Below are 26,391 nucleotides of genomic sequence, written 5' to 3' on the forward strand. Positions count from 1 at the left end.
TTGTACTGAAAGTCTGTTACTAGAATGCAGACATTCTGCAGGTCTCGGGTCGATCTTATTCACCCAAATTTTGTAAATTTGGTTTCTTTAATAAATTTTTATTGGTTGAATTTCGAGTTCAAAGTAACTACAACGTGTGGGGCTTTAATGTTAATATCATTCTTCATCATTCTACAACAAACTGTAGCTTCTATTTGCTTTTGTTTTTTATTCTTCTTTATCTTCAATAATGGGTATTCCTTCACAAATCTTTTAGAAGGTATCTTGGGCATCTTGTTAGACATAATTCATTATCTAAAAATCAGGACACTCAAAAAATAAGAGATATATTAACTATGATAAACTAGTGTTTCATTATCACTGTAGAAGGAGCATGACACATTTTTGCATGTACCACAACACATCTGATGGCTTGGAAATGGTGTATAGACTTGGTTCTATGAAATAGAAAGTCTCAGGTTAATTTCTAATCAATATGATCATTCAGCAACTATGACTTCATATAAGTTGTAAGTACAGAAGGTCAAAAACAAGAGATCAGGTTTTCTTCAATAAGCTATTGTACAGGATACTTCTTCTTAAGAAACATGAAGTAGTATCAAATGAAATTTTCTGCTAGCAAAACATTTATAGGTATAGACATGGTCTCTATTATATAGAATGCTTGAGGTCTAGATAAGGGATCTTTCTGTAAACTGGTTCACAATGCCTTAAAGGGCACCTTTTGGCTAAATATATATTACCCCAACCAAAGTTGCGGACTAATAGAGCCCACATTCCAGTTGAGGGTAGTTTTTTGCCATCACTATCGTAGTTGGTTACCATACCAATGTAATTAAAATCAAGTATACGGTACTGTTCCGTTATTACAGAAAAATCCTCAACAATAATTATTTGCTTAAATTGGAGTCTGAAGGAGGTGGCCCTCCTGTATGTTAATAATGTGCTATAACACATAGTGGATTATTTACTAAAAGGAGAAGGAAAGCTACAGAGGCATTTTATTGCCAATAGATTAGCTGCAATAATACAACTAGAATGCTATATTTATTCTGTAGAATGTTTTACCATACCTAAGTAAAAAGCTCTAGAAACTCTCTGTTTGTTTAGAATAGGAGCTGCAGTATTAATGTGGTGTGATATCACTTCCTGCCTGAGTCTCTCCCTGCTCTGGGCTCAGATTACAGTAGAGAAGGGAGGGGTGGGGGGAGAGGAGCAAACTGAGCATGCTCTTGCCCAGGGCAATGAGGTTTAAGCTGAAGGCAGGAAGTCTGATACAGAAGCCCATGTGTACACAATAGAAGGAAAGAAATGCAGTGTTTCTTTTGACAGGGGACTCAGAGCAGCATTACTTTGAGGGTTTACTGGTATATTTAGATGGACCTTTCTGATAAGGCTTACTTAGTTTTAACCTTTCCTTCTCCTTAAAACTCAACTTTTTCTCACTTTTTTAAACAAAAAAAGTTGACCAAACTCCCAAACCTGAATCTACTTAATTTACAAATAAAACTTCTCTAAAAAATCAGTGCAACAAAAAGTTGTGACAAGATTGAGCATCAGTTTGAATCGTGCAACTTTATCAAATTGTGGCCAGAAAACTCAAATTTAGATTATCAAACGAAAACCAACGCAAACAGCCTGAAACTATTGAGAATCCTGAAGGTAAAAACATGTTCCAATTGTTAAAGGGACCATCTGCTATTGATTTCTACATGATTTTTTCAGCTGGAGTATCTACATGAAATAAATTTTAAAAAAGTCAACTTTATTTTTCCTCTAAAACTTTTTTCTCCTTCAAACACTAGACCAAAAAAATTCAAGTTTTAATAAATAATGCCCATATTGTGGACATATTGTATGTAGAAGTGAATTAAGCAAAAGGTCCCTGAAAGAAGAACAATGGCATGCAACAGGAGAAAAAAAAACAAAAGTAAATGCATATATCATTTACACAGATTCCATGTTGCGGTTAGTTTTTCAGTAACCCATCACTAAACACAATTCCAGGCCTCGTTGGCCCATCTTAATTTTCTGGAGTTTTTGTACTAAGTGGCTTCTTATTATGGTGTCCAGCATAAAGTAATACTATACTAGTAAGCAGCAATAAAATAAAACATATTTATACAGGCATATTGATGGAACATGTTTCATATCTCTCTGCAAACAAGCTACACAGCAATAGGAACCACACAACATCAGAATCACTTGTTTTTGAGAGCTACCTCCATAGACTACAAAGGGAAAGGTGTGATACTGAGTACTGAGTACATTGTAATCTGCCTGCCTAATTTGAGTTGTTTCTATTACCTTGTTCTCTATCTAGTCACAAATTAATACTTACATCTCCACACTGTTTTGAGCAGTTCAGAATTGAAATGTCCATGGAACTGAACCCACTATATTTCATCTTTTTCAGGTAAACACTGTACTGTGTAACAGAGCTCCCCATCCACATATTGGATCAATGATTGCCCAGGATGTAGTACTGTGATTCCCTGAAAGACACAGACCTCTTGTTTTTGGAGGGTTTTCTTTCCAAATTTATATATATGGACTATTAGTAAAAGTGTCTATTTTATTCACAGAACCTGTGGCTCTAGCAAAGGATAATAACATCAGAACTTTTATATAATATATGTGTGTATAAACTGGTAGATGTAGGATGTAAACCCTTAAAGGAACAGTTCAATGTAAAAATAAAAACTGGGTAAATAGATGAGTTTGCAATTGATCCTCAGCATTCAGCTCAGATTCAAAAGCAACAGATATGACCCATGTGGCCACCCCTCAAGTCTCTCATTGGTTAGTGCCTGGTAACCAGGGTAACCAATCAGTGTAAACCAAGAGAGCTGAAAAGCAGGAAGTAGTGTTCTGGCTATTATATTAGACATCCAGTCACTCCAGCCTTTATACATTACATTTTTAGCTAACTAACTATATTAGAAACATTTTTTATTTTGCACAGGCCAGGGTGAGCTGGTGGGATACTATTTGGATAAGTTCTTGAGTGGCCCTAAGTGGCCCTGAAGTACTTCAGAGCCAGGCTCAATTTTACTAAGTTAATTATTCAAATCCAACAGTGACTTGCTCATTGTGGACGAGAGTCATATATTGGGCCATTAGGTATGCAAAAAATTGCATTGAGCTAGTACAGGGATTTATAGACCACAGAGCAAAGGCATTCATTTATTTACGTATTGATCTGTGTTTGGTCCACTTTGGTCAACAATCTATTGGTCATATATGATCATAATACTACTTTTTAATTGCTTTATACTTGCAATATTACTATTAAATCAGTGGAAAATATATATATATACTTTTAGCAAGTCTTTCTTCTTGTTTGATATACTTTGGAGGTGCCGATACCTCTTAACGTGCATCAGACCAATTTTGATTGAGAGGCCAGGGTGTGCTGGTGGGTTATCAATTAGACATTACTTTTAGCAAGGACCATACAGACACATATCGAATGTGTGGTAACCTATTCTATATAACTCACTCCTGTGAGAAGCAACCTACATGATAGCTAAGTTCAAAGGGTAGAAGCATATCTTAATTGAAAGGCTACCACTTTTAGTTGTATTTCAGAGGGGTAAATTATATTGTAATTAGTATGTGTTCCATATTTAAACTATAGCAAAAACAACGTTCTAAGTCTAATGAGCTTTTTGCAGTCAAATTCTAAAACTGGAAAATATACAAAGTAATTAGGTATTGGATAAAATGGTGCATAATATTTAATAGATAGATTCATTAGTATTTTGTGGGTTTGGGGGCAAATATCAAGGTTATTGCATAAAATTTCATAGATACATTTGTGAGTATAAAGGGTTTCCTGTGTTATTTTATTGTAATATTATTAATACTTTTACTTTCATTTTCTCTGCATGAACCTATGATTGAAATTCATGTAGCATTCATTTAAAAAAGCTTTACCATAACTCCTATACCAATATATTGTATCTATTATTACTGTGTGGATTCAAAGTAAGCGCAATATGCAAAGACTCTTGTAAACGTTGTGCCCACGTCTAGATCATCCATATCATGCAAGCTCCTTTAAAAAGAAATATATATATATATATATATATATATATATATCCATGTAGAAAGCTGAAGCACACTGGGATTTGTCAAGATAAAATTTATTTTATTCCGATCTTATAAAATAAAATAAGTTTAATCTTGACAAATCCCAGTGTGCTTCAGCTTTCTACATGGATATATAACTTTTTCTGAATAGCACCTGGGTCCTTGCTCCAGTAAGTGTGTGCCACAGCCTTTCTACATATATATATATATATATATATATATATATATATATATATATATATATATATATATATATATATATATATATATATATATATATATATATATATATATATATATATATATATATATATAGTTGCCATACTATATATTCTGAAGCTTTGTTTTATTTAAGCTAAGCAATACATCTTAAGACTTGCCACTGAAAAGTTAATTATGCTCTTGTTTATTATTAACCACTGTGCAAACCTATATTTTTATAGTTTGGGAAGGTGCAATAGAAAGAGGTTAAGATACCTGCTCAATGTCAGAAGGAGCTGGGATCAAACTCAGACCTGTTTTTGTTTTGGACAAGTGTGATTAAACTGTGATTAGGTTTATCATATGTACAGGACTCCAGGGGTGGGTCCTGGACAGCAGGTATATTTCCCCTTTATTCAGGTACCTGGAGGGTGCACAGCAGGGCTAATTACTGCAGCGGTGCAGGAGTTAAGAGAGCCCTGAGAGTTCAGGAGGGGGGTTGGTAGACACACGTGAGGTCTGCAAGAGAGAAGTGTGTTTGGAAACTGCTCTCCTGACTTGGAATCAAAAGCTTTGTAAGGCTAGGTGAGCCTGATCCCTGAATGGGAATATGAACAGTTTTCTTTCAATTCTGATGTGCATGAAGGTGAGTGTTGCTTTATGCTGAAGACTGTGTTTAAGTTGACTTACTTTACCTGCTGAGGATACAGCTTGTTTACGTTGTTAATGTTACCTGCTGAAGATACAGTTTGTTTGTTTGAACAAGGAATAAAAAAGACATATATTCTACTACTGTGTTGTGGCCATAGTGCATGGGCGATCCCACTCCCCCTGAACTTTACACATAATAAAATGCAATCATACTAACCACAAGACTAAAGTGGACAACAGTTTCCAAGGCTTTTCTTTTTAACCAGTTTAGTGTAAGCCGCACACTGAAGTTGTGGTGTAGAACACAGATTTTCATCACACATTAAAGAGAAAAATAATATTGAATCAGGAAAATTTCATTAAACGTGGCCCATAACACACTGCACTAGAAAATATTCTTACCGCAAATATAATGAGGGCAACACTGATGTGTCATGTTCAGATAGACAGTAAGGATTTCCCCTTGTCTGCAAAATGGAACAGGTTCTGTACAGGATTCACGAACTACATATGTGTAAAATAAATCATTATTAATGTTTTGTACATTATTACAGTGAAACAGCTAGAACTCAAGTTCCATGCTGTCTTTTATATCCATTAAACAGGAAGAGCCAACATCTAGAGGAGGATGTTAGAAAGGCTTCATATATTTCAATGGAAACAACAGTTATAATTATAGAATCATATTTTTGTTTGATTTAATATAGTGTCATTTTAGGGAGAATACTCAGTTATATAAAAAAATTAACATTTGAAATCTAAATAAACATCACATATTAAATCAAAATAAATATTACATATTAAATCAAAATAAACATTACATATTAAAGAGTGTAATAGTCATTTTTCTGTAGATATTGAAAGCAAGGTGCAGATGACTTCAACGTGGTACCAATAATACTAAAAAGTAATACTCAAATATAGCGTTATTTAATCTGAGTTTAAATCAAGAAAATTAAAACATGAAAATGTTAGCTATTTTCTTACCACAAATATAAGTGAAACAGCATGGGTCCTCTTGCCTTGCCTCCACTAGGATCTGATCCTCACTGCAGTTTGGTGCTAAAGATTTTGGGCAAGCAGAAAGGTCACATTCTAAGGGAAGAAAAGAAAACTGATATTGAAATAAACAGCAGAGGTATTTGCAAGTTTTGAAGTGATTTATGCATATACTTTTATTTTTAAACAAGCAATTTTAATAATATTTTCATTCCGTGTTAGCCAGGTTTTGTGCTTTTAGGCTATGTCTAGAGTATAACTCCATCAGCCATATCAAGAGTAAATAACCATATACACCATATAGTGTCTGTAAGCATCATTCAAGAATGCTGTCTTCAAGCAGAGTAGGCACCAACAGCAGCAAGAGCCAACAAGATAACATTGATAAAGTCCGCGCAGCGTATATTTATTCACAAATAGTTGTATTTCCACTGTTTTTTTCCTATAAGCTAGAATATTGCACTGTTGTGCCCATCTTTCCGTTATTGCAAATTCTCATTGTGAAGAACTTTTTGCAAATGGCTCATAAATGAGATGGGTGTTTGCTTGAGTGCAGCCACTGTACGAGGCTGTTGAAAATAGCATTGAGAGCAATTTTAATTTTGCAATTTGCAAAACTGTTTTGCAAATATTTTCTCCGGCACCAAAGTTGTGCTGTTAGTGTGTGCATTAATATTCGCATTTTGTGATTTTTATGGACATTCGCAGAGCAAAAAAAATAATTCATAATTCTGTTTGCACATTAAATAAACCACAACTTTATAAATATAATCATGTCCAGGGCAGATATATTCACTGTGCCAATCAGTCTGTGCTACACAAAGTTTGTAAATGAGCCCCACCGTGTGCTATTTATGTTATGATATATATGCTGGCCATGCTCGGATTGGTTACATAGGAGAAGAGGTGCTAAAAGGAGATATGATCAATATGTATAATATATTTAAAATACGCTGTATTTAAACTCTATTATGCTGAACACTCCAAAATGCTAAAATGCCATTATGAAAGGAACACTTATTTGGCACCAAGATTGAAACATCAGGTGCAAGCTGCAGAGCATGTATATCAGAACATGGAGAATTCCAAATTGTTTGTCCTTTGCGCTCATTTAGCATATACGCCTTTATCTTAGAAAAGGCTTTATTTCTACTAAAAGAATAAGAAACAGAATTGTATTTGTAATCTCACACTAATAAATTGCACCTACAGTACTTTTTTTTTCTCAAAGCCCATGATAGTGTTGACTAATGTTCTGACAATTGTCCTCAGAAATTAATATGTGGTTGCACTTTATATTTAAGTGCTAGCTCACTCAAGAGTGCAACATTTTTTGCTTCTGGGCCTATGCTGCTCTCCAACTTTCAATGGATTAAAAATTCATGATGAAGTGCAGAGCACAGTGATGTTTTGCCAAAGGGCAGACTGTAAGTACAGGAGATCTTAGCACACTGCATCTTCCTGCAATTCCTAACTGACATGTGCTCAAGTTAGGGAGTAGGGTGGGGGTGCAAACATGCAAAAATCATTGTGCTCCAACCACATGTATTTAGCATTTTGCACCCTGTCACATCACTGTGCAGGGTATACATTTTTTATATCTCAAGGAAAAAAACATGACCACAAGATACTTACACAATCAAGATCATTAATATTCTTTTAACTAAACAGCCATATTTAGTATAAACAACACGGAAACAATATCGGCTAGAATTAACAGATATAAATTTACCACAGGAATAATTTGGGCAGCATGTCTCAGGTTTATAATCCGCAACCAGCCGTTCACCAGTCTTACATGTTAGAGGCTTTTCACACAAAGACATATTGCACTCTAGAAAGAGAAATATGCGATTTTGTACATGTCCACAATGTATATAATATATATTCTTTCATATAAAGTTTATCTTTCCAAATTATGTGTATAATGTGATAACAAGCTTGTTAGTAAAAAATATTTATAAAATATGACACTTTGTTTAAGTTCACATGAATAGATGTGTTTATATATGTCTCTGTTCTGGACAATTCGAAATACATTTATCAAGTACTGCATTATTTTATTTACATTTCTCAGAAATGTTGCATGCTTGAAGTACAAGGGCAGTACTACTAGAACTACAACTAGACTTCCAGGGATAGCAATTCATTGGTACCTAGAAACAGATCACTTTTTAAGCACAATTAGATATATTTCCCCAACTTCATTCTGCTGATTTGTGTATTTGGTAATTCACAATGGTGCTCAATGTACATGTGTATTTGAGAATCACAGGGAGTAGAATTAACATTATTCTGAGTTTTTTAAAGGAATTAAAAAAAATTGTTAGAATACAACGAAAAAGAAACCTCAACACAAATTAAAATTTAAAATAGCAAAGCCTTTATTAAGAAATAACTTACAGAAACTCCACTTCCTGTCCTCTTCAGAAATAGCGAAAGGGCGACCATCCATCTGCAGCACTCGATTTCTCCTCGTAGCTATTCACTGACAGCGTTTCCTCTGCCCGATCGCCTTCTCCAGCTCTTCTTCATCCAGCAGCAGTAAGAAGGCGATGTCTCCAAACCCCGCTTGATTCAGTTTGATTTGTTTGGGTTTGATTCAGAAATATTGTGCAATTTCAATTGTATATCTTAAATCACACTATAACAGATGTAATATGTATTATAACATAATTTAATGCATCCTCTGTTATAGTGTGATTTAAGATATACAATTGAAATTGCACAATATTACTGAATTAAACCCCTAAAGACCAGTATGTCTGGCTGCTTAAAGTTGTTATATTTTAGAATTGAGTTTCTAATTATTATTAGTATAATATTTGTATAATTCCCGAAATGGGGTTAATGTTTTTATGGGGTGTGGTCTACGGTGTCTTATTAATTGGTGTTGGGGGTTTGCATACCTTATGCTTCGGAGGAAGCCGCGAGACGCCACGAAACGTGGGGTATATGTCACAACTATGATGTATATGTTTTTAACTATACCCAATAAATAACTATTTTCTGATGTGTTTTCATGGGGTCTGAATCTCTGTATCTGTATTTTACATTTTTTTGTAAGTAGATAAGTAAACAAAGTATTTAAGATATCACAAGCAACCATTTATGAAAAGACAGTGTTTCACTAGTACTATTGTTAGCCTGGAACTGTGCCACCTAACACTCCACCTATCCCCAGAAATGATTATCATGCTCCTTATATCAATGAGTGGTGTTTTGTGAAGAATTGTTCTTTATCTATTCAAATAAGACTCCTTGTTACGCATGCCAGACTCTGTAGTCCTTGCCAGTCCCAATTTGGCAAGACTAAATAGGCTCAATCTATCATTTATCATTATTACTATGCAGTTTCCCTGCATGAGGCTGGAATTTCAGCTCCACTGAGCTTGAACGTTAACTTGATGAGGGTGTAAGATGCTGCCAATAAACACCTGTATCATTTTGATAAAAAAAAAAAAAATCTGGTAGCTGCTGTGCATCGGTCCAAAGTACCATGTTAATTTCTGCCTATTACTTTACAATTTATCAATTCATATCTCCAGTCAGCTTCTCCTACAGTAGCACAAAGGCTCATATATATAATGTTATATATGCAGTTTCTGTTCCATGGAAAATATTACTTAAATGATGATTTATGAGAATAATTTTATATTTAACAAACACCCATTTCTTACGCAACCTTATCGAAATAAATATCAGAATGAAAAGCATGAAACAGGAGGGTGATTTAGACAAGCTGTTTGTTGACAGTGTCTTGAGATCTACTGATCACCAGCTAAAGGTCTACTGGTAGATTCGAATCCGATCTACTTTTTGGCCACCCCTGCCATAGGCAATAATAGTAAAATCAACAAAGCATGCATCTCAAGCTTTATAGATTTAATATATCATAGAATGGCAACATTTTGCTTGATATATATATATATATATATATATATATATATATATATATATATATATATATATATATATATATATATATATATAAAGTTTTATCATACTACAATGTTTATATAATATTATACTCTTTGCAACAAACGGTGCCTTATTAGCAAATACTTCATGAACACTTTTGATTAATAAAACAGAAATAAACCCCATAAAGTAGTTATTTTAATGAAATATTTAATATATTTTCATAACAGAACTTTATCAGCTTAGAGTTCTTCCATTGTAATTGTGTACAATCTATACACTTGTGTACAATCTATACATAAACATCTGGATATAGGTTAGTGCAGAACAGTCACATAATGGTTTGAAAAATAATCGACCGACCATAAATAAATAAAGATAATAATACAATAATACCATTGTTGTGGTGCTAAGCTTAGGAGGTATTTGTTTGGTTTTAAAAAGACATAAAGAGATTCCTTAACTTGTTCCAGAAGGCTAAACTTATTGCTGTATTGATTGATTGATGCCAGATTTAACAATGTAGTAAAATATGCGCAGTGGCCATGAATCTGTAAAGCAAGGAGTACAGAGACTTTCTTATAAGGTTACTGATAAATGCATTATTTCAATTCATGCAGAGTTGTGTTTAAGAAACATGAAAGTCTTTCAAAAAAGACAGTACTCCCATGCAAACACACGCACACACTGGAGTAAAGCATCACACATACACTATTATTAGTGATGGGCGAATTTATTCGCCAGGCACGAATTTGCGGCGAATTTGCGCGATTCGCCGCCAGCGAATAAATTCGCAAAACACCCACGAAAATTCGGGCAAAAAATTTGGCGGAGTCAAGAAGAAGAAAGAAGAAAACGGACGCCGGACGCCGGCGTCGAAAAATGGGCACCGGCGTCAAAAACGGGTGCTGGCGTCAAAAACGAGACGCAGGAGCCGTTTCGACAATTTTTTGCCGTTTCGCAAATTTCAGCCAAAATTCGCAAATTTTTCGCGAAGCGAAACTGTGCAAATTCGCCCATCACTAACTATTATTCTTAAAAGATATACTTTATATGTCCTGGAAACAAAACAAACATCTTATCTCACATGCTTCATCATTACAGTGGAAACCGAATATCTCACATGCTTCTTGTGACAAGAAACAGCAAATCAAATGTCTTTGAAAAAGCTGCCCACTCTGGGTTTGTCACCATGGTCTTGTATATAAAAACATAATGAATACGTTACAGCACAGACAACCAATAAAGGAAAAGGATGCATTTATTACAACCATAAATCAATCACCAACCTTACACATTTTCACCTCATCAGAGCTAAACATGATGAGGAGAGTGTATTCAAATACAGCATGGACTGGTTTTGTTGCACTGCTTAGAACATATCATGAGCACTGATTTGACTTATGTTTCCATCTCTTCTATCACTCAGCTGGAAATGTAAAACTCCTAAAGATTCTTGCTTCCATTTGGGAAGTGACTCATAAAACAGCACCGTTGCATTGATACTGAGTGAAAGCCCACAGCTGTATTTCATTCTTCATGGAGCATCATCTTAACATGTGAGGTTACAATTTACTGTTCACAAATTTTCCATACAGTCTTTTTAATAATCTTACCATAAACATTCACATATTATATCATTAAACAGTCACGTATACATCAAAACTATAGTAAATGCTCACAGATTAAAACATTTCACATTAATAATCATTTGATCAACTGCTGCATAAGACTTGTGTTTGTCTATAAGACTGCAAGATGGACAAAAGTGAACTGTTTTAAAATCATAAGCCAAAGGGCCAGATTTACTGAAATTTGAACTGGGGAATCCCAGCAGTTCCAATTTTTCTCATTTGCTAAAAAATGACCTGTCTCCAAAAATATTTTCTGACTGTCATAAAAAGTGTTTGACAAATTTATCAAACCATTCTGTTCTTTAGGTTGTTAGAGCTCAAAGACAGCACAGAGATCTAACACCCCCAACATATATGATCTTCAATGCAATTGACTGTGAGGATTAATCGTTGGGACTGCTCTTTCCCACACTAGAGGAAATCATTCCCACACAGTTAATAGTAGTTTCGCTAAAAACATCTGTTTATTTTTTTAATGATTACTAACCATAGTAACAACTCAGTAAAACAACTGTCAATAATAAATCAGCCCAATAGTTTTTATATGATATAACCCCTATTGAATATGACAAATAAAAAATTAGATAATAAGTATTTTTTAGCACTAAATACTGAGGACCTGATTTATTAGCACTTATCTTTTTACAAGTGGTACAGATACTGTAATTATCGCTTGTAAAACAGATAACCAGTGCTTTGGATTTAACAATGTATTTTCCATGGTGAATTCTTCTGTTTTTCAGCCTTTCATCAATCTGTTCTTCACATTATATAATATACATATACTGTATATATATTTTACTTCTTAAATAAAAATGAATGAAAAAGACAGACTACTGTATAAAAAAAGATCCTCACAATAATCTGAAGAATTATCTGCCAACAGATCACTATCAGTTTCTTAATTAGTTTTAATTCAAAGGTAGGTACAATACTTCATCAATTACTCAATGCAATTCAGCAGACATGAACAAATTAGCCTTTGTGAGTTAGTTTGCTTCATTTAAGAATCACAGCCCATTGGCCAGAAGACAAGCCATGTATTGCACCTGTTCCCTACACAATGAGCCTACTTTTAATATGACAAAACCACACAGCCAGGATTTTCATCACCTGAGTCATATAGCCTGGGTGATGAGAAACCTGCAGGCATTTTGCCATAGTATTTCTTCAAGCTATGTTCATGAACTCCCGTTATACCCGGAGAATGATTTCACATGTATACAAACTATATTATAGAAAATCCAGCCAAGTAAGTGTGTGCTGTACAATAGATTTAACTAGATTATTCTTCAAAAATATCTCTTCCATTTGTCTGTTTTGCTCTCACACCATCTTCTACAAACTCAATGTTTTCTGATTGACATCCAAAAGCAATTTGTATAACAAAATAAGTGTCAGTTTTAGATGTAACAAGAGAAAACTTTTCACACTGCTAAAGTTTTCTTTATTTCTTGAACTGCACATTATTTAGCAATTTACTTATATCCTGGAAAATCAAAATAAACTCTGAATGGAACTTGTTTGACTAATACAAATCTGACCTGTGCTTTCATTGGAAATTATAAGTGATATTTCTCCCATGTCGTTCTCATGGGAGATATATATTATATTAATATGCTATACATCATCCTTAGTATTGTTTTTTTAAAATATGCACCTGTTAATTGTGTTCTTCCAGCAGATTCCTGCATTGAAATCTGTTTTTAAAAAGCGCAAACAAATCTTTTTATATGTAATAATTCTATGCCAAGTTGACAGAACAATGGAAAGGTAACAATATAACAGCTTCCTGACACCTGCGTTGCTAAAAATGTTTCAATGCCCCTCCTAGTTGAGAATATCACTCAGTAGTAAAACACCCAAGTCCAGCTATGACTCCTGCAGTTACATTGAGTAGTAGAAACAATTGCTTATCTGGAAGCAGTTTCTTTGTGAAGATCTGGCTCTTTCTGAAAGCACAGGATCAGGCGCAATGACCTAAGATGCCTGCCTACACACTAATATTACAACTAAAAAAATACATTTATTGGTTCAAGAATAAATTTTAAAATGGTAGAATTAATTACTTGCAATGTAAACAGTCTAGAATAGCAATAATCCCAATAAGAAAGAAAAATTCTATAAAGAATTTAGGAATTTGGACTTTGGAATTTTAATTTTGACACTGAAAACTATGTCATAGCCATCTCATGGAAGGGTTTATAATGAAAATGTTCCTCCCAAACCTGAATACAATCTACATTTTCCACAGGGTAAATTGCACATGTTAGTTAAAAACTAAGACTTGATATCTTATTCTTTAGATGGATAATAATCTAAGAATCAATGCTGGCAGAAACGTGCATTTGATCTTGGCCTTTTCTGCACAGCCTTTTATATAAAGAGGAAAATGGCAGCTGCAAAATAATTCTAGTATTAAGTCTGAGTGGATTAGGGCTAATCCTTCTATTTACAGACATATACTGTAGCTATGGCTTCAACCTCTGCATATAGAAAGACTCTCATTAAAATTAAAAATGTTCTGAAAAGAGCTACTCACTCATCATAGGTTACAGTTTCAGCTGCAAATTCTCTACTAAATTGTTAATGCTTTATGTCTCTTTTCTTATTCATTCATGTCCCCGCTGATGACTTTTTACCTTAAGAAAATGAAAGTCTGAATGTGTGCTGTGGGAACAAAATTACTCCTTTTTTTCATTGCATTGTTTGCGCTATTTGATACAAGCATTATTTTTTTATTACGCAGCATTGATTGGGAAGCTCTGACATTTTCAATTACTCATAGCAGGGCTGCATATTGGCAGGGACACCAGCTAATAAAAGCCTAGATTAATCCTACATTTTTGGGGGATTGTTCCATGGCAAACACGCCATCTTGGCCATTATGAAAAATGTACCATTGCCTTCATGTTACAGCACAGGCTATTCTAGGCTCTAGGTGTCACTTCTTCTGGTTACCATTTTTAATAAACAAATTGAATTGGCCAGATTTCATATATAACTTGTTAATGTCAGTTATTACCAACAATAATCCCCGGGCTGGGGGAAGGATTTTAGTATGTTATAGATTCAGATCAAGGAAAAGAGCATGTTGGTGATATGTATAAAAATAGGGGTGTGGAAGCACTCTAAAGGCTAAGTAATAGTATATTTAAGTATAAAGGAAGTGCTAGTTTTAATGCACATTCCCTGGGCCCCTGTCTCAAAAGTAAGTTTACAAAACAGGGGTTTTTAGTTACAAAGTTATGATCATAAAGTTGAAAAGCCACCATACCACGTCAAGGTAAACCCCACATGGCGGTCCCTAACTTGTTTGCCTTTCGGCCATAGTATAAAAAGTCTTACTGCATAGTAGCATTCAGTGTAATCAGTGTCTGTTGAACCCTGGTTTCAGTGAAAAGGATCTATCCTCCCCCGCCAGTATGCGGCTTTTAAGGGAGAGGCATTGTCCAACCAACGCCCATTTTTAAAAGTATTGGGCCCCATTAGTTTAAGGGGGGGTATGGGGTGCTATTAAAAACCACATGAAGCTCAGCCACAGCTTCTGGCAACAATACAATGTATAAAAATAGGGGTGTGGAAGCACTCTAAAGGCTAAGTAATAGTATATTTAAGTATAAAGGAAGTGCTAGTTTTAATGCACATTCCCTGGGCCCCTGTCTCAAAAGTAAGTTTACAAAACAGGGGTTTTTAGTTACAAAGTTATGATCATAAAGTTGAAAAGCCACCATACCACGTCAAGGTAAACCCCACATGGCGGTCCCTAACTTGTTTGCCTTTCGGCCATAGTATAAAAAGTCTTACTGCATAGTAGCATTCAGTGTAATCAGTGTCTGTTGAACCTTGGTTTCAGTGAAAAGGATCTATCCTCCCCCGCCAGTATGCGGCTTTTAAGGGAGAGGCATTGTCCAACCAACGCCCATTTTTAAAAGTATAGGGCCCCATTAGTTGGTGATATACATTTTGAATAATGTATACATTTCTAAATTTATTTATTTTGTATACAGAACAATTCAGGGTAATTTACTTACATACGGAAAAATATTATCGGCTCAGTCCCCAAATAAAATAAAATAAAGTTAACGGCTCACCCAGCGCAGAGTAGGACCCAGGTGTAGAAACCCTGGGTCTATCGTTGCAGGGTGTAGCTTTAACCAGTATACAGCATTGAAGTTTTTAAATCACGGCAATCTTTGTATGTATGGAAACTCACCGAAGACGATAGGTGGCCCGGGTGCAGCGCCCCGAACCCGTAGCTGGGGGAGTAATTCAATGTAGATAGCGAAGAAGCACGCACTCCATGGGCCAGTCGATATGATAAAAGTCTTTATTCAGAACAGCTAAAACAATGAAACCTTACAGGTTTCATTGTTTTAGCTGTTCTGAATAAAGACTTTTATCATATCGACTGGCCCATGGAGTGCGTGCTTCTTCGCTATCTACATTAATTTACTTACAGCAACGCAGGGTGCCCCCCAATACCTTAACTTGCCCAAGCCACAATGGAGAACTGTACTTACCTGCCCTATAGCCAGTAGTAACCACACAGCGTGCTTGTGCCCAGCAGTGCTGTTCTCTTCACCGAGTGCTGGATTTCCAATATGGACCTAGTTGCTCAGTTTAACCACACCTGGTGTCATAGTAAATTACTTCTTCCTTCTATGATTAAGAATTGGCAAATAACTTGCCAAAAGTAAATGTGACACAACAGTATTCAAGAGATTGTTCAATTATTGTAATATTGTTTATTAATAAGGGCCAGTATACACTTAAAAACATATTTGCTAACAATGGACACAAAAATAATACTTCTGTTGAAATCACATACATTCTGCCTATTGTTTTAATTTTTTAAAAAGTCAACATTTCTTGACCTTTCAACCCCCCCCTTCTTTATAAAGACAACAATTTGTTCAGATCGCTCTATTTACCTTTGAACAAATCTTTCCTTTCTCTAAACAGCAGTCTCGAAAGGGGATGTAAAGGCAACTTTCAAGCCATCCCATTTCCAAGAACTCGAGCAGCTTTGTTTGTTTCCCTGTAGAGCATTCGCATGTAGAAATTTGTATCCGCAGACCCAGTGCAGTCCGCATATTCTGATTATTAATCAGTCTTGCTGTATCAGCTTTGATGGCTGATATTATTTGACTTGTGCTGTTTTGATCATTTATGAAGATCCCTGAGCTTAACCTCCCAACTGAAGCCCAGATCACACTGAGAATGTGCGTAGTCTTGGCCTTGCAAAGATGTTTAACAATGTTACAAGATGACAGCCCCCCTGTGGCTTATTTTTCTTTTCAGGCCCTCTAATATTAATTTTTCATTTTGACTTCTGAATTTCTGCCCTGCTTGCAAGGGTAAGCAATCAGATAGCAATTGAAGTTTACAGTACATATTATATAAATTATATAATTATATCATTTATATATGTTTAACTGAATATTTTAAAAACAAATATGTCTCAAAATACTGCATACATCTTATCAAAATGAATTTTAAAGTAAGCTACCCCTTTACTCGATCCACAGCTTTAAACAATTTGTTACTATAATTAGAATTGTTATTACTGTATAGTGCTACTAATTATAAGTAGCTCTGTCAAAGTAAATTTGTGGAACAAATAGTCACTTTGCTTGTTTGCCCATGCTTTGATTGTTTGTCCATGCTGATGGTTATATGCAAATTATACATTGTATTATTATAGTAGGATGTTGTGCTGGACAGTTAGTTTGATAAGAAGGTGGTAGTGCTTAATTTCTATTAAAGTGAGGAGGAATTAATATGGTGCTTAGTAGGGACAGATGTTGAAAAGCTATAGATAGCCATTTAGCTGATTTTTCACCAGTTTATATAAGTGTAGGGGTTCACTCACTAGCGAGAAAAAAAGGGATAACTGAGTTGGCAAATAATAATTGATGTGATTAGTTTACATAAAAACATAATAGTTTGAAGTTTCAAGCAATTCAATTGTTTCATGTCTTATAATAAAGAGCTTCCAAAAAATAAAAATCTGCTTGTACAGGTAGCTGTGGTTTGATTGTATCTGCATACAGTTTTTTACTAGTATCTGTCACTTGGTTAAAAAAGAAAAAAGATTTTACCAACCTGAATATTTCCATGATCCGTATTTTTATAACCCCTGTGAATATCAAACTCTGTTCACATAGGGGGTTATTTACTAAAACGTGACTTTTTCTATTAAAAACAAATGAAATTCAAACAAACTCCCAAACCCGAATCCCCTTAATTTACCAATACAGCTTCTCGGAAAAATCTGGGCTACAAAAAGTTGCGACAAAATCAAGCATCAATCCGAATTGTGCAACTTTTTCAAATTGTCGCTCTGAAAACTCAAATTTATTGGATTATCAAACGAAAAACCAGTCTAAAAATATTGAGAATCCTGAGGGTGAAAAAAATGTTCCAGTTGTTAAAGGGACCATCTGGCATTGACCTCTATATGATTTCAGAGTATTTTCAGACTAGCTGTTTCTAGGGTTTTTTCCCTTATAAAAACTCAACCAGAAAAATTTGAGGTTTCATAAATTGGCCCCCAATCACATAAAATATGTACAGTGTTTCATTAAAACACTTCCATATCCCAGGTGAATTTTAAATATAAAGTTACTTGATTCAAAACAGTTTGCAGAGGGAACTATGCCTATTGCCTATTGACACAGCTTGCAGAGGGAACTCTTCAATTACCGCCAGCTTGAAGGTTGCTGTACCTCCAGACTTCCTATTTATTCCCCTTGTGCCTGATTCATCTGAACAGACAATGTTCATTGCCACCAATACGCACACCCCAAATGTGTTGGATGTCAGGAGCAATCAATTGGGTTCAAGATATCAGCGCCCAGGCCCGTGTATTGAAGTCATCACACCTCTACATACGTGTGACATCATCATGTCCAAAACGGCAGGGAAATTCAAAATATAAGGAACACCAAGATGCGGTTTCAATGCCCAAATATAGGTCGCATTTCTTGGCATTCCTGGGTGCGTTACAGTTCTATATTTACTGTTTACTGGACTCTTGACATTCTACCTTGTACTTGAAAACAATCCATTGCTGCCTGCCCCTAAATCTTCTGCCTGAACTTTGATCACGATTCTCGTTTAACCCTTTGGCTACCACGTATCGGACATTACACCTAGCGCTTCCTCCTTGGTCCGGACTTCTCCGCTAATTGGGCCGTGAGGTCCTGACATTGATTAATAATTACTTTTGATAAATTGTATTGTAAATGAGCCCTATTATGTAGAGTAAGAGTGCCAATCAATCCATATAAGGAACACCCCTTTAGATCAATGCCCTCTTTCCTGTTTGCAGCATTGACATGACTCACAAGCACCAAACAAAAAGCCCATTCTGAAAATAATGCATGAAGATAAATAGAATTTATAGTGAAACATTTTTTGTTTTCTCTGTGCTCTCACCTGCATATATATATATATTTATATATATATATATTTAGTGAAAAAAGACTGCACTCATTTTTCATACAAAGTCCTGTGAGTGCGGTCTTTTTTCACTAAATATATGTAAATTTTTACCAGCACCAAGGCATTTAACCACTTTATTGTAGATTGCACCAGGTCTAGTAGAAGGTTCTAAGTGTAGCTAATGTTTGACAAAGAAAGCTTTTCCATAAAAAGAAAACCTAAATGCCCAGTGAAAACATAGTTTTCTGTTCTGCATCCATCCTTAAACAGCACATTGTCTACCCAACAGAAGATTGAATACAATAATGTATAAATCCCCAGACTGGGAATCAACATATTTTAGATAACAAGATGCCAGACAGAGCCCTGTTAGCCAGGATTCATATTGGATGATTGTCTTATACTTTTATCTTAAATTTACAAAAGGATTGTGTCCAATCTAGGTTATTTTTAATGCAAATGTTGAGATTGATATAAAAATGCAATGGACTTACACTCCAACACAAAAGTTTACTGACTCATCAAATTATTTTCCTTCAGGGCAGTTGCATCCCTCAACACATTCATCATCACTGCAGACTTCTCCAGATGTAAGAGAAGCACAGGTCCGGCCACAGAATGAGGTGCACTGATGGTATAACATTCCCTGAAGACATATGACCCCTGAAGGACAAAATGGTGTGTTGAATTTTTAGCTTTCAATGCTGACAACACAATAGTGCATTATAATACTAAAATGTTTTTGCACAAAGCACCCTGCCCTGCACACTGAATTGCTACAGATCTGTACCCCAAGAGAATTGCAACTGCTCCTATTAATACAGTGTAGTCTTCATTAGCAGCACTGTACATAAGGGGTGGGTAAGCATGTCTGTCCCCCTGATTGTCCCTTAAGTTGTGTAGGCTAGGCTTATTATTAACTACTGTGTCTATTTTTGCAGTTTTGCACACTGCTCTCCCATGAATAAATAGTCCTTTATGTGTTTTACTATACTGAATCACTATGGTTCAGTTTTGTGTTAACAGTAAATAAAATAAAATAGCTCTCTAAATGTAATTCCAGTTTTAATATATTCTTTTAAATGTATCTTTTACTAACCACAGAAAGAAACAGTGACCCCATGCTTGTTGCAGATGCAGGCTTAGTGGGCAAGGGCACTGCAAAGACAGCTGCTTCCACATTTGCAGGCATCGAAACGGCATAACTGGTAACATTGCGCCGGGTTCACATATGTATGGCAACTGCAGAATAGAAAAGTCTTTCATGGCACAGGTTTTACTGCTTCTAACCAAGAACAGTAGCACACATGTAGCATTCCAGCAATAGGCAGTAGCCAAAATACAAGAGCAGTGGAAGCAGCAACGGGGCAGAAAGAAAGGGGTGACAATAAGAATTTAACCTTTTAAGTGCCAGCAGAATTTCACATTTTGGTTACGCGAAATGCCAGCCGTTTTTGAAACATTTTGTGCTCTCTCACTTTAGGGGCATTTTCTGAGGGGAAACCTATAGTTTACCTAGGAAAACTATACATTGTTTTTTTCGGTAGAAACTGAGCTTTCTAAATCTGCCTGAGTTTTCATGTATTTCCACCTGTGCAAAAAAATTTATAGTGCTAAATACCAAAAAAAAAAAGAAAAATTACCATTTTTCATCGTATATCAATTTATACCAGAAAAATATTTCATTTTACGGAGGAAAATCCAACTGATTTGGAAAGCCTTATGTCTTTCGAACGTGCCAATACCAGATATGTATAGTTTTAGGGAGATTTAGGACTTCTGTACCTCAAAAACTCCCGGCAGTATATTAACGAATTTTGAAAGCACTAAGGCAGAAAACGGCATGCTTTAGATTCCAAGGCAAAAAATCCAGAAACCGTAGGTTTACCCCAGAAAACCATACATTTTTGAAAAGTACACATTCTGCCGATTACAAAATGGGTAACTATGTCTCTCTACTCCCAACTACCAAACATAAAAGCTTGTCTGAACATAGCGGTTTTTCATAAAAAAATTCAAATTCTGAAAAATCATTTCAAAGGTTTTATTTTGCTGCTCCGCATATCCCAAACTATATTAGGTACCAAGAAAAAGCACCTGAAATATGATTGCCAGGGGTCCACTGAACAGTTTGATACCCATTATGCATAGGTTTACCAAAGTATCTGGCATTTAGAGACACCAATATGAAGTTAGCACATCCAAATTGTTCAGGACTTTACTTCAGCTACTGAGAAATCAACACATTGACTGCATTTTTTGTGGGGTAAAAACACAGAAATATATGTTTACCCCCCAAAACCCATATATTTTTGGAAAGTACACATTCTACTGAAGCTAAAATGGGTACCCATGCCTTTCTGCTCCAAACTACTGAGTCGCAAGGCTTTCCCACATTTGTCGGTTTTGGTGAAATATGTGAAAATTGCCTCAAAGCTTCAACTTCCCAGCACCATATCACCCATGTGTCATTATGTACTAAGAAAAAGCACCCTAAATATGATTGCCAGGGTTCCTCGAAACAGTTTGGTGGCCATTGTTCATAGGTTTACCAAAGTATCTGGCATTTAGAGGCCCCAAAATGAAGTTAGCGCATACAAATAGTCTTGTGGGTAACTTCATCTAATGAAAAATCAACACATTGACTGCATTTTTGTGGGGTAAAAACACAGAAATATATGTTTACCCCCCAAAACCCATATATTTTTGGAAAGTACACATTCTACCGAATCTAAAATGGGTACCCATGCCTTTCTGCTCCAAACTACTGAGTCGCAAGGCTTTCCCACATTTGTCGGTTTTGGTGAAATATCTGAAAATTGCCTCAAAGCTTCAACTTCTCAGCACCATATCACCCATGTATCGTTATGCACCAAGAAAAAGCACCCTAAATATGATTGCCAGGGTTCCTCCGAACAGTTGGGTGGCCATTGTTCATAGGTTTACCAAAGTAACTGGCATTTAGGGGCCCCAAAATGAAGTTAGTTCATACAAATAGTCCTGTGGGTAACTTCAGCTAATGAAAGAGCAACACATTGACTGCATTTTTGTGGGGTAAAAACACAGAAATATATGTTTACCCCCCAAACCCATACATTTTTGGAAAGTACACATTCTACAGAATCTAAAATGGGTACCCATGCCTTATTGCTCCAAACTACTGAGTCACAAGGCTTTCCCAAAGTTGTCGGTTTTGGTGAAATATCTGAAAATTGCCTCAAAGCTTCAACTTCCCAGCACCATATCACCCATGTGTCATTACGTACTAAGAAAAAGCACCCTAAATATGATTGCCAGGGTTCCTCTGAACATTTTGGTGGCCATTGTTCATAAGTTTACCAAAGTATCTGGCATTTAGAGGCCCCAAAATGAAGTTAGCGCATACAAACAGTCCCGTGGGTAACTTCAGATAATGAAAAATCAACACATTGACTGCATTTTTGTGGGGTAAAAACACAGAAATATATGTTTACCCCCCAAAACCCATATATCTTTGGAAAGTACACATTCTACCGAATCTAAAATGGGTACCCATGCCTTTCTGCTCCAAACTACTGAGTCGCAAGGCTTTCCCACAATTGTCGGTTTTGGTGAAATATCTGAAAATTGCCTCAAAGCTTCAACTTCCCAGCACCATATCACCCATGTGTCATTACGTACTAAGAAAAAGCACCCTAAATATGATTGCCAGGGTTCCTCTGAACATTTTGGTGGCCATTGTTCATAAGTTTACCAAAGTATCTGGCATTTAGAGGCCCCAAAATGAAGTTAGCGCATACAAACAGTCCCGTGGGTAACTTCAGCTAATGAAAAATCAACACATTGACTGCATTTTTGTGGGGTAAAAACACAGAAATATATGTTTACCCCCCAACCCCATATATTTTTGGAAAGTACACATTCTACAGAATCTAAAATGGGTACCCATGCCTTTCTGCTCCAAACTACTGAGTCGCAAGGCTTTGCCAAATTTGGCGGTTTGGGTGAAATATCTGGAAATTGCCTCAAAGCTTCAACTTTCCAGCATCGTATTGTCCATGTATCATTACCAGCATAAAGCATCCTAAAAATAAACATAGGGGTCTACTAAACAGTTTGATGCCCAATGTGCATAGATATACCAAACTATGTGGCGCACAGAGACCCCCAAATGACAACATGTATAGACATTTTCACCGCTGACGCACTGGCTGCTGCAATATAACCACCCGGTGTGTGTATTATGCGACATTAGACCACCTAACAGTACAGAGACCCCAGAAAACCATATATTTTCAGAAAGTACACATTCGGACGAATCCAATATGGGTAAATAAGTGTTTCTACTGCAAACTGCCAAACTGCAAAGCAATGCTGAACATAACGGTTTTTATCAAATTTCTGAAAATTGTCACAAAGCTTGAATTTTACCCCATTATATGCCCCACATTTCGTAACTTATCAGCATAAAACATCCTAAATATGAACGCCAGGGGTCTACTGAACACTTTGATGCCCAATATGCATAGATATACCAAACTATGTGGCGCACAGAGACCCCCAAATGACAATAGTGTATATACATTTTCACGGCTGACGCGCGCTGGCTGCTGCAATATAAGCACCTGGTGTGTGTAATATGCGACATTAGACCCCCCTAACAGTACAGAGACCCCAGAAAACCATATATTTTCAGAAAGTACACATTCTGACGGATCCAATATGGGTAAATATGTGTTCCTACTGCAAACTGCCAAACTGCAAAGCAATGCTGAACGTAACGGTTTTTATCAAATTTCTGAAAATCGTCACAAAGCTTGAATTTTACCCCATTATATGCCCCACATTTCGTAACTTATCAGCATAAAACATGTTAAATATGAACGCCAGGGGTCTACTGAACACTTTGATGCCCAATATGCATAGATATACCAAACTATGTGGCGCACAGAGACCCCCAAATGACAATAGTGTATATAAATTTTCACAGCTGACGCGCTGGCTGCTGCAATATAAGCACCTGGTGTGTGTATTATGCGACATTAGACCCCCCTAACAGTACAGAGACCCCAGAAAACCCTATATTTTCAGAAAGTACACATTCTGACGAATCCAATATGAGTAAATAAGTGTTTCTACTGCAAACTGCCAAACTGCAAAGCAATGCTGAACATAACGGTTTTTATCAAATTTCTGAAAATCGTCACAAAGCTTGAATTCTACCCCATTATATGCCACACATTTCGTAACTTATCAGCATAAAACATCCTAAATTTGAACGCCAGGGGTCTACTGAACACTTTGATGCCCAGTATGCATAGATATATCAAACTATGTGGCGCACAGAGACCCCCAAATGACAATAGTGTATATACATTTTCACGGCTGACGCGCTGGCTGCTGCAATATAAGCACCTGGTGTGTGTATTATGCAACATTAGACCCCCCTAACAGTACAGAGACCCCAGAAAACCATATATTTTCAGAAAGTACACATTCTGACGAATCCAATATGGGTAAATAAGTGTTTATACTGCAAACTGCCAAACTGCAAAGCAATGCTGAACATAACGGTTTTTATCAAATTTCTGAAAATCGTCACAAAGCTTGAATTTTACCCCATTATATGCCACACATTTTGTAACGTATCAGCATAAAACATCCTAAATATGAATGCCAGGGGTCTACTGAACACTTTGATGCCCAATATGCATAGATATACCAAACTATGTGGCGCACAGAGACCCCCAAATGACAATAGTGTATATACATTTTCAAGGATGACGCGCTGGCTGCTGCAATATGAGCACCTGGTGTGTGTATTATGCGACATTAGACCCCCCTAACAGTACAGAGACCCCAGAAAACAATATATTTTCAGAAAGTACACATTCTGACGAATCCAATATGGGTAAATAAGTGTTTATACTGCAAACTGCCAAACTGCAAAGCAATGCTGAACATAACGGTTTTTATAAAATTTCTGAAAATCGTCACAAAGCTTGAATTTTAGCCCATTATATGCCACACATTTTGTAACGTATCAGCATAAAACATCCTAAATATGAACGCCAGGGGTCTACTGAACACTTTGATGCCCAATATGCATAGATATACCAAACTATGTGGCGCACAGAGACCCCCAAATGACAATAGTGTATATACATTTTCAAGGCTGACGCGCTGGCTGCTGCAATATGAGCACCTGGTGTGTGTATTATGCAACATTAGACCCCCCTAACAGTACAGAGACCCCAGAAAACCATATATTTTCAGAAAGTACACATTCTGACGAATCCAATATGGGTAAATAAGTGTTTCTACTGCAAACTGCCAAACTGCAAATCAATGCTGAACGTAACGGTTTTTATCAAATTTCTGAAAATCGTCACAAAGCTTGAATTTTACCCCATTATATGCCCCACATTTCGTAACTTATCAGCATAAAACATCCTAAATATGAACGCCAGGGGTCTACTGAACACTTTGATGCCCAATACGCATAGATATACCAAACTATGTGGCGCACAGAGACCACCAAATGACAATAGTGTATATACATTTTCACGGCTGACGCGCTGGCTGCTGCAATATAAGCACCTGGTGTGTGTATTATGCGACATTAGACCCCCCTAACAGTACAGAGACCCCAGAAAACCATATATTTTCAGAAAGTACACATTCTGACGAATCCAATATGGGTAAATATGTGTTTCTACTGCAAACTGCCAAACTGCAAAGCAATGCTGAACATAACGGTTTTTATCAAATTTCTGAAAATTGGCAGAAAGCTTGACTTTTACCCCATTATATGCCCCACATTTCGTAACGTATCAGCATAAAACATCCTAAATATGAACACCTGGTGTCTACTGAACACTTTGATGCCCAATATGCATAGATATACCAAACTATGTGGTGCACAGAGACCCCCAAATGGATATATAGTATATAAAATTTACAAGGCAAAACAAAATAAGGCAGTAAAGAGTGAAATGCAAAAAAATCCAATAAAACCACAAAAATCATTGTTTTTTTTTCCAGACTAGTGTTATCGGCCGTCAGAATCACAGTTTGAATATTTTAGCTGGGCCAAACAGGTTCTACGGCTAGAAACAAGTGAACACAACATATGCAGAGCTGAAAATGCAATAAAATGGCTAAAAATTCAATAAAATGGCTAAAAATGCACCAAAATACCCAAAATTGCAATATAATCACCGAAATAACATACAAAAGGTATTGCATAGTACGGTTAGCGAATACGGTATTCGTAATGGCAATAAAACATTTTTTTCAGCCAAAAAAAGAGACAATGCGATAAGAAAAAAAAAAAAAAAGCCACAATGCCATGTATGTGCGTGTGCGTGTGTACAAATGGTAAATTACATGTTATGTGTGCGTGTGTGCGTGTGCACATGTGTGTAAGTGCAGTGAGTGTAAGTGACCCCCCCCAATCCCC

At 36.1% G+C, this 26,391-nt stretch overlaps 1 protein-coding gene across 1 annotated transcript in view; it reads right to left on the reverse strand.

Moving 5' to 3' along the window:
- Positions 1-20,142, reverse strand: part of LOC108712382 (phosphatidylinositol phosphatase PTPRQ-like) — a 197,893-nt gene extending 177,751 nt beyond the window's left edge. The window contains exons 1-3 of the mRNA XM_041587767.1: positions 20,050-20,142; positions 19,469-19,613; positions 5,935-6,042 (exon numbers count right to left, since the gene is read on the reverse strand). Coding sequence (XP_041443701.1) covers positions 5,935-6,042; positions 19,469-19,613; positions 20,050-20,142 — 346 coding nt within the window. The remainder of the gene's footprint in view (positions 1-5,934; positions 6,043-19,468; positions 19,614-20,049) is intronic.
- Between the last annotated feature and the right edge of the window lie 6,249 nt (positions 20,143-26,391).

The sequence above is a fragment of the Xenopus laevis genome, chromosome 3S (genome assembly GCF_017654675.1).
Source record: "Xenopus laevis strain J_2021 chromosome 3S, Xenopus_laevis_v10.1, whole genome shotgun sequence".
NCBI lineage: Eukaryota > Metazoa > Chordata > Amphibia > Anura > Pipidae > Xenopus > Xenopus laevis.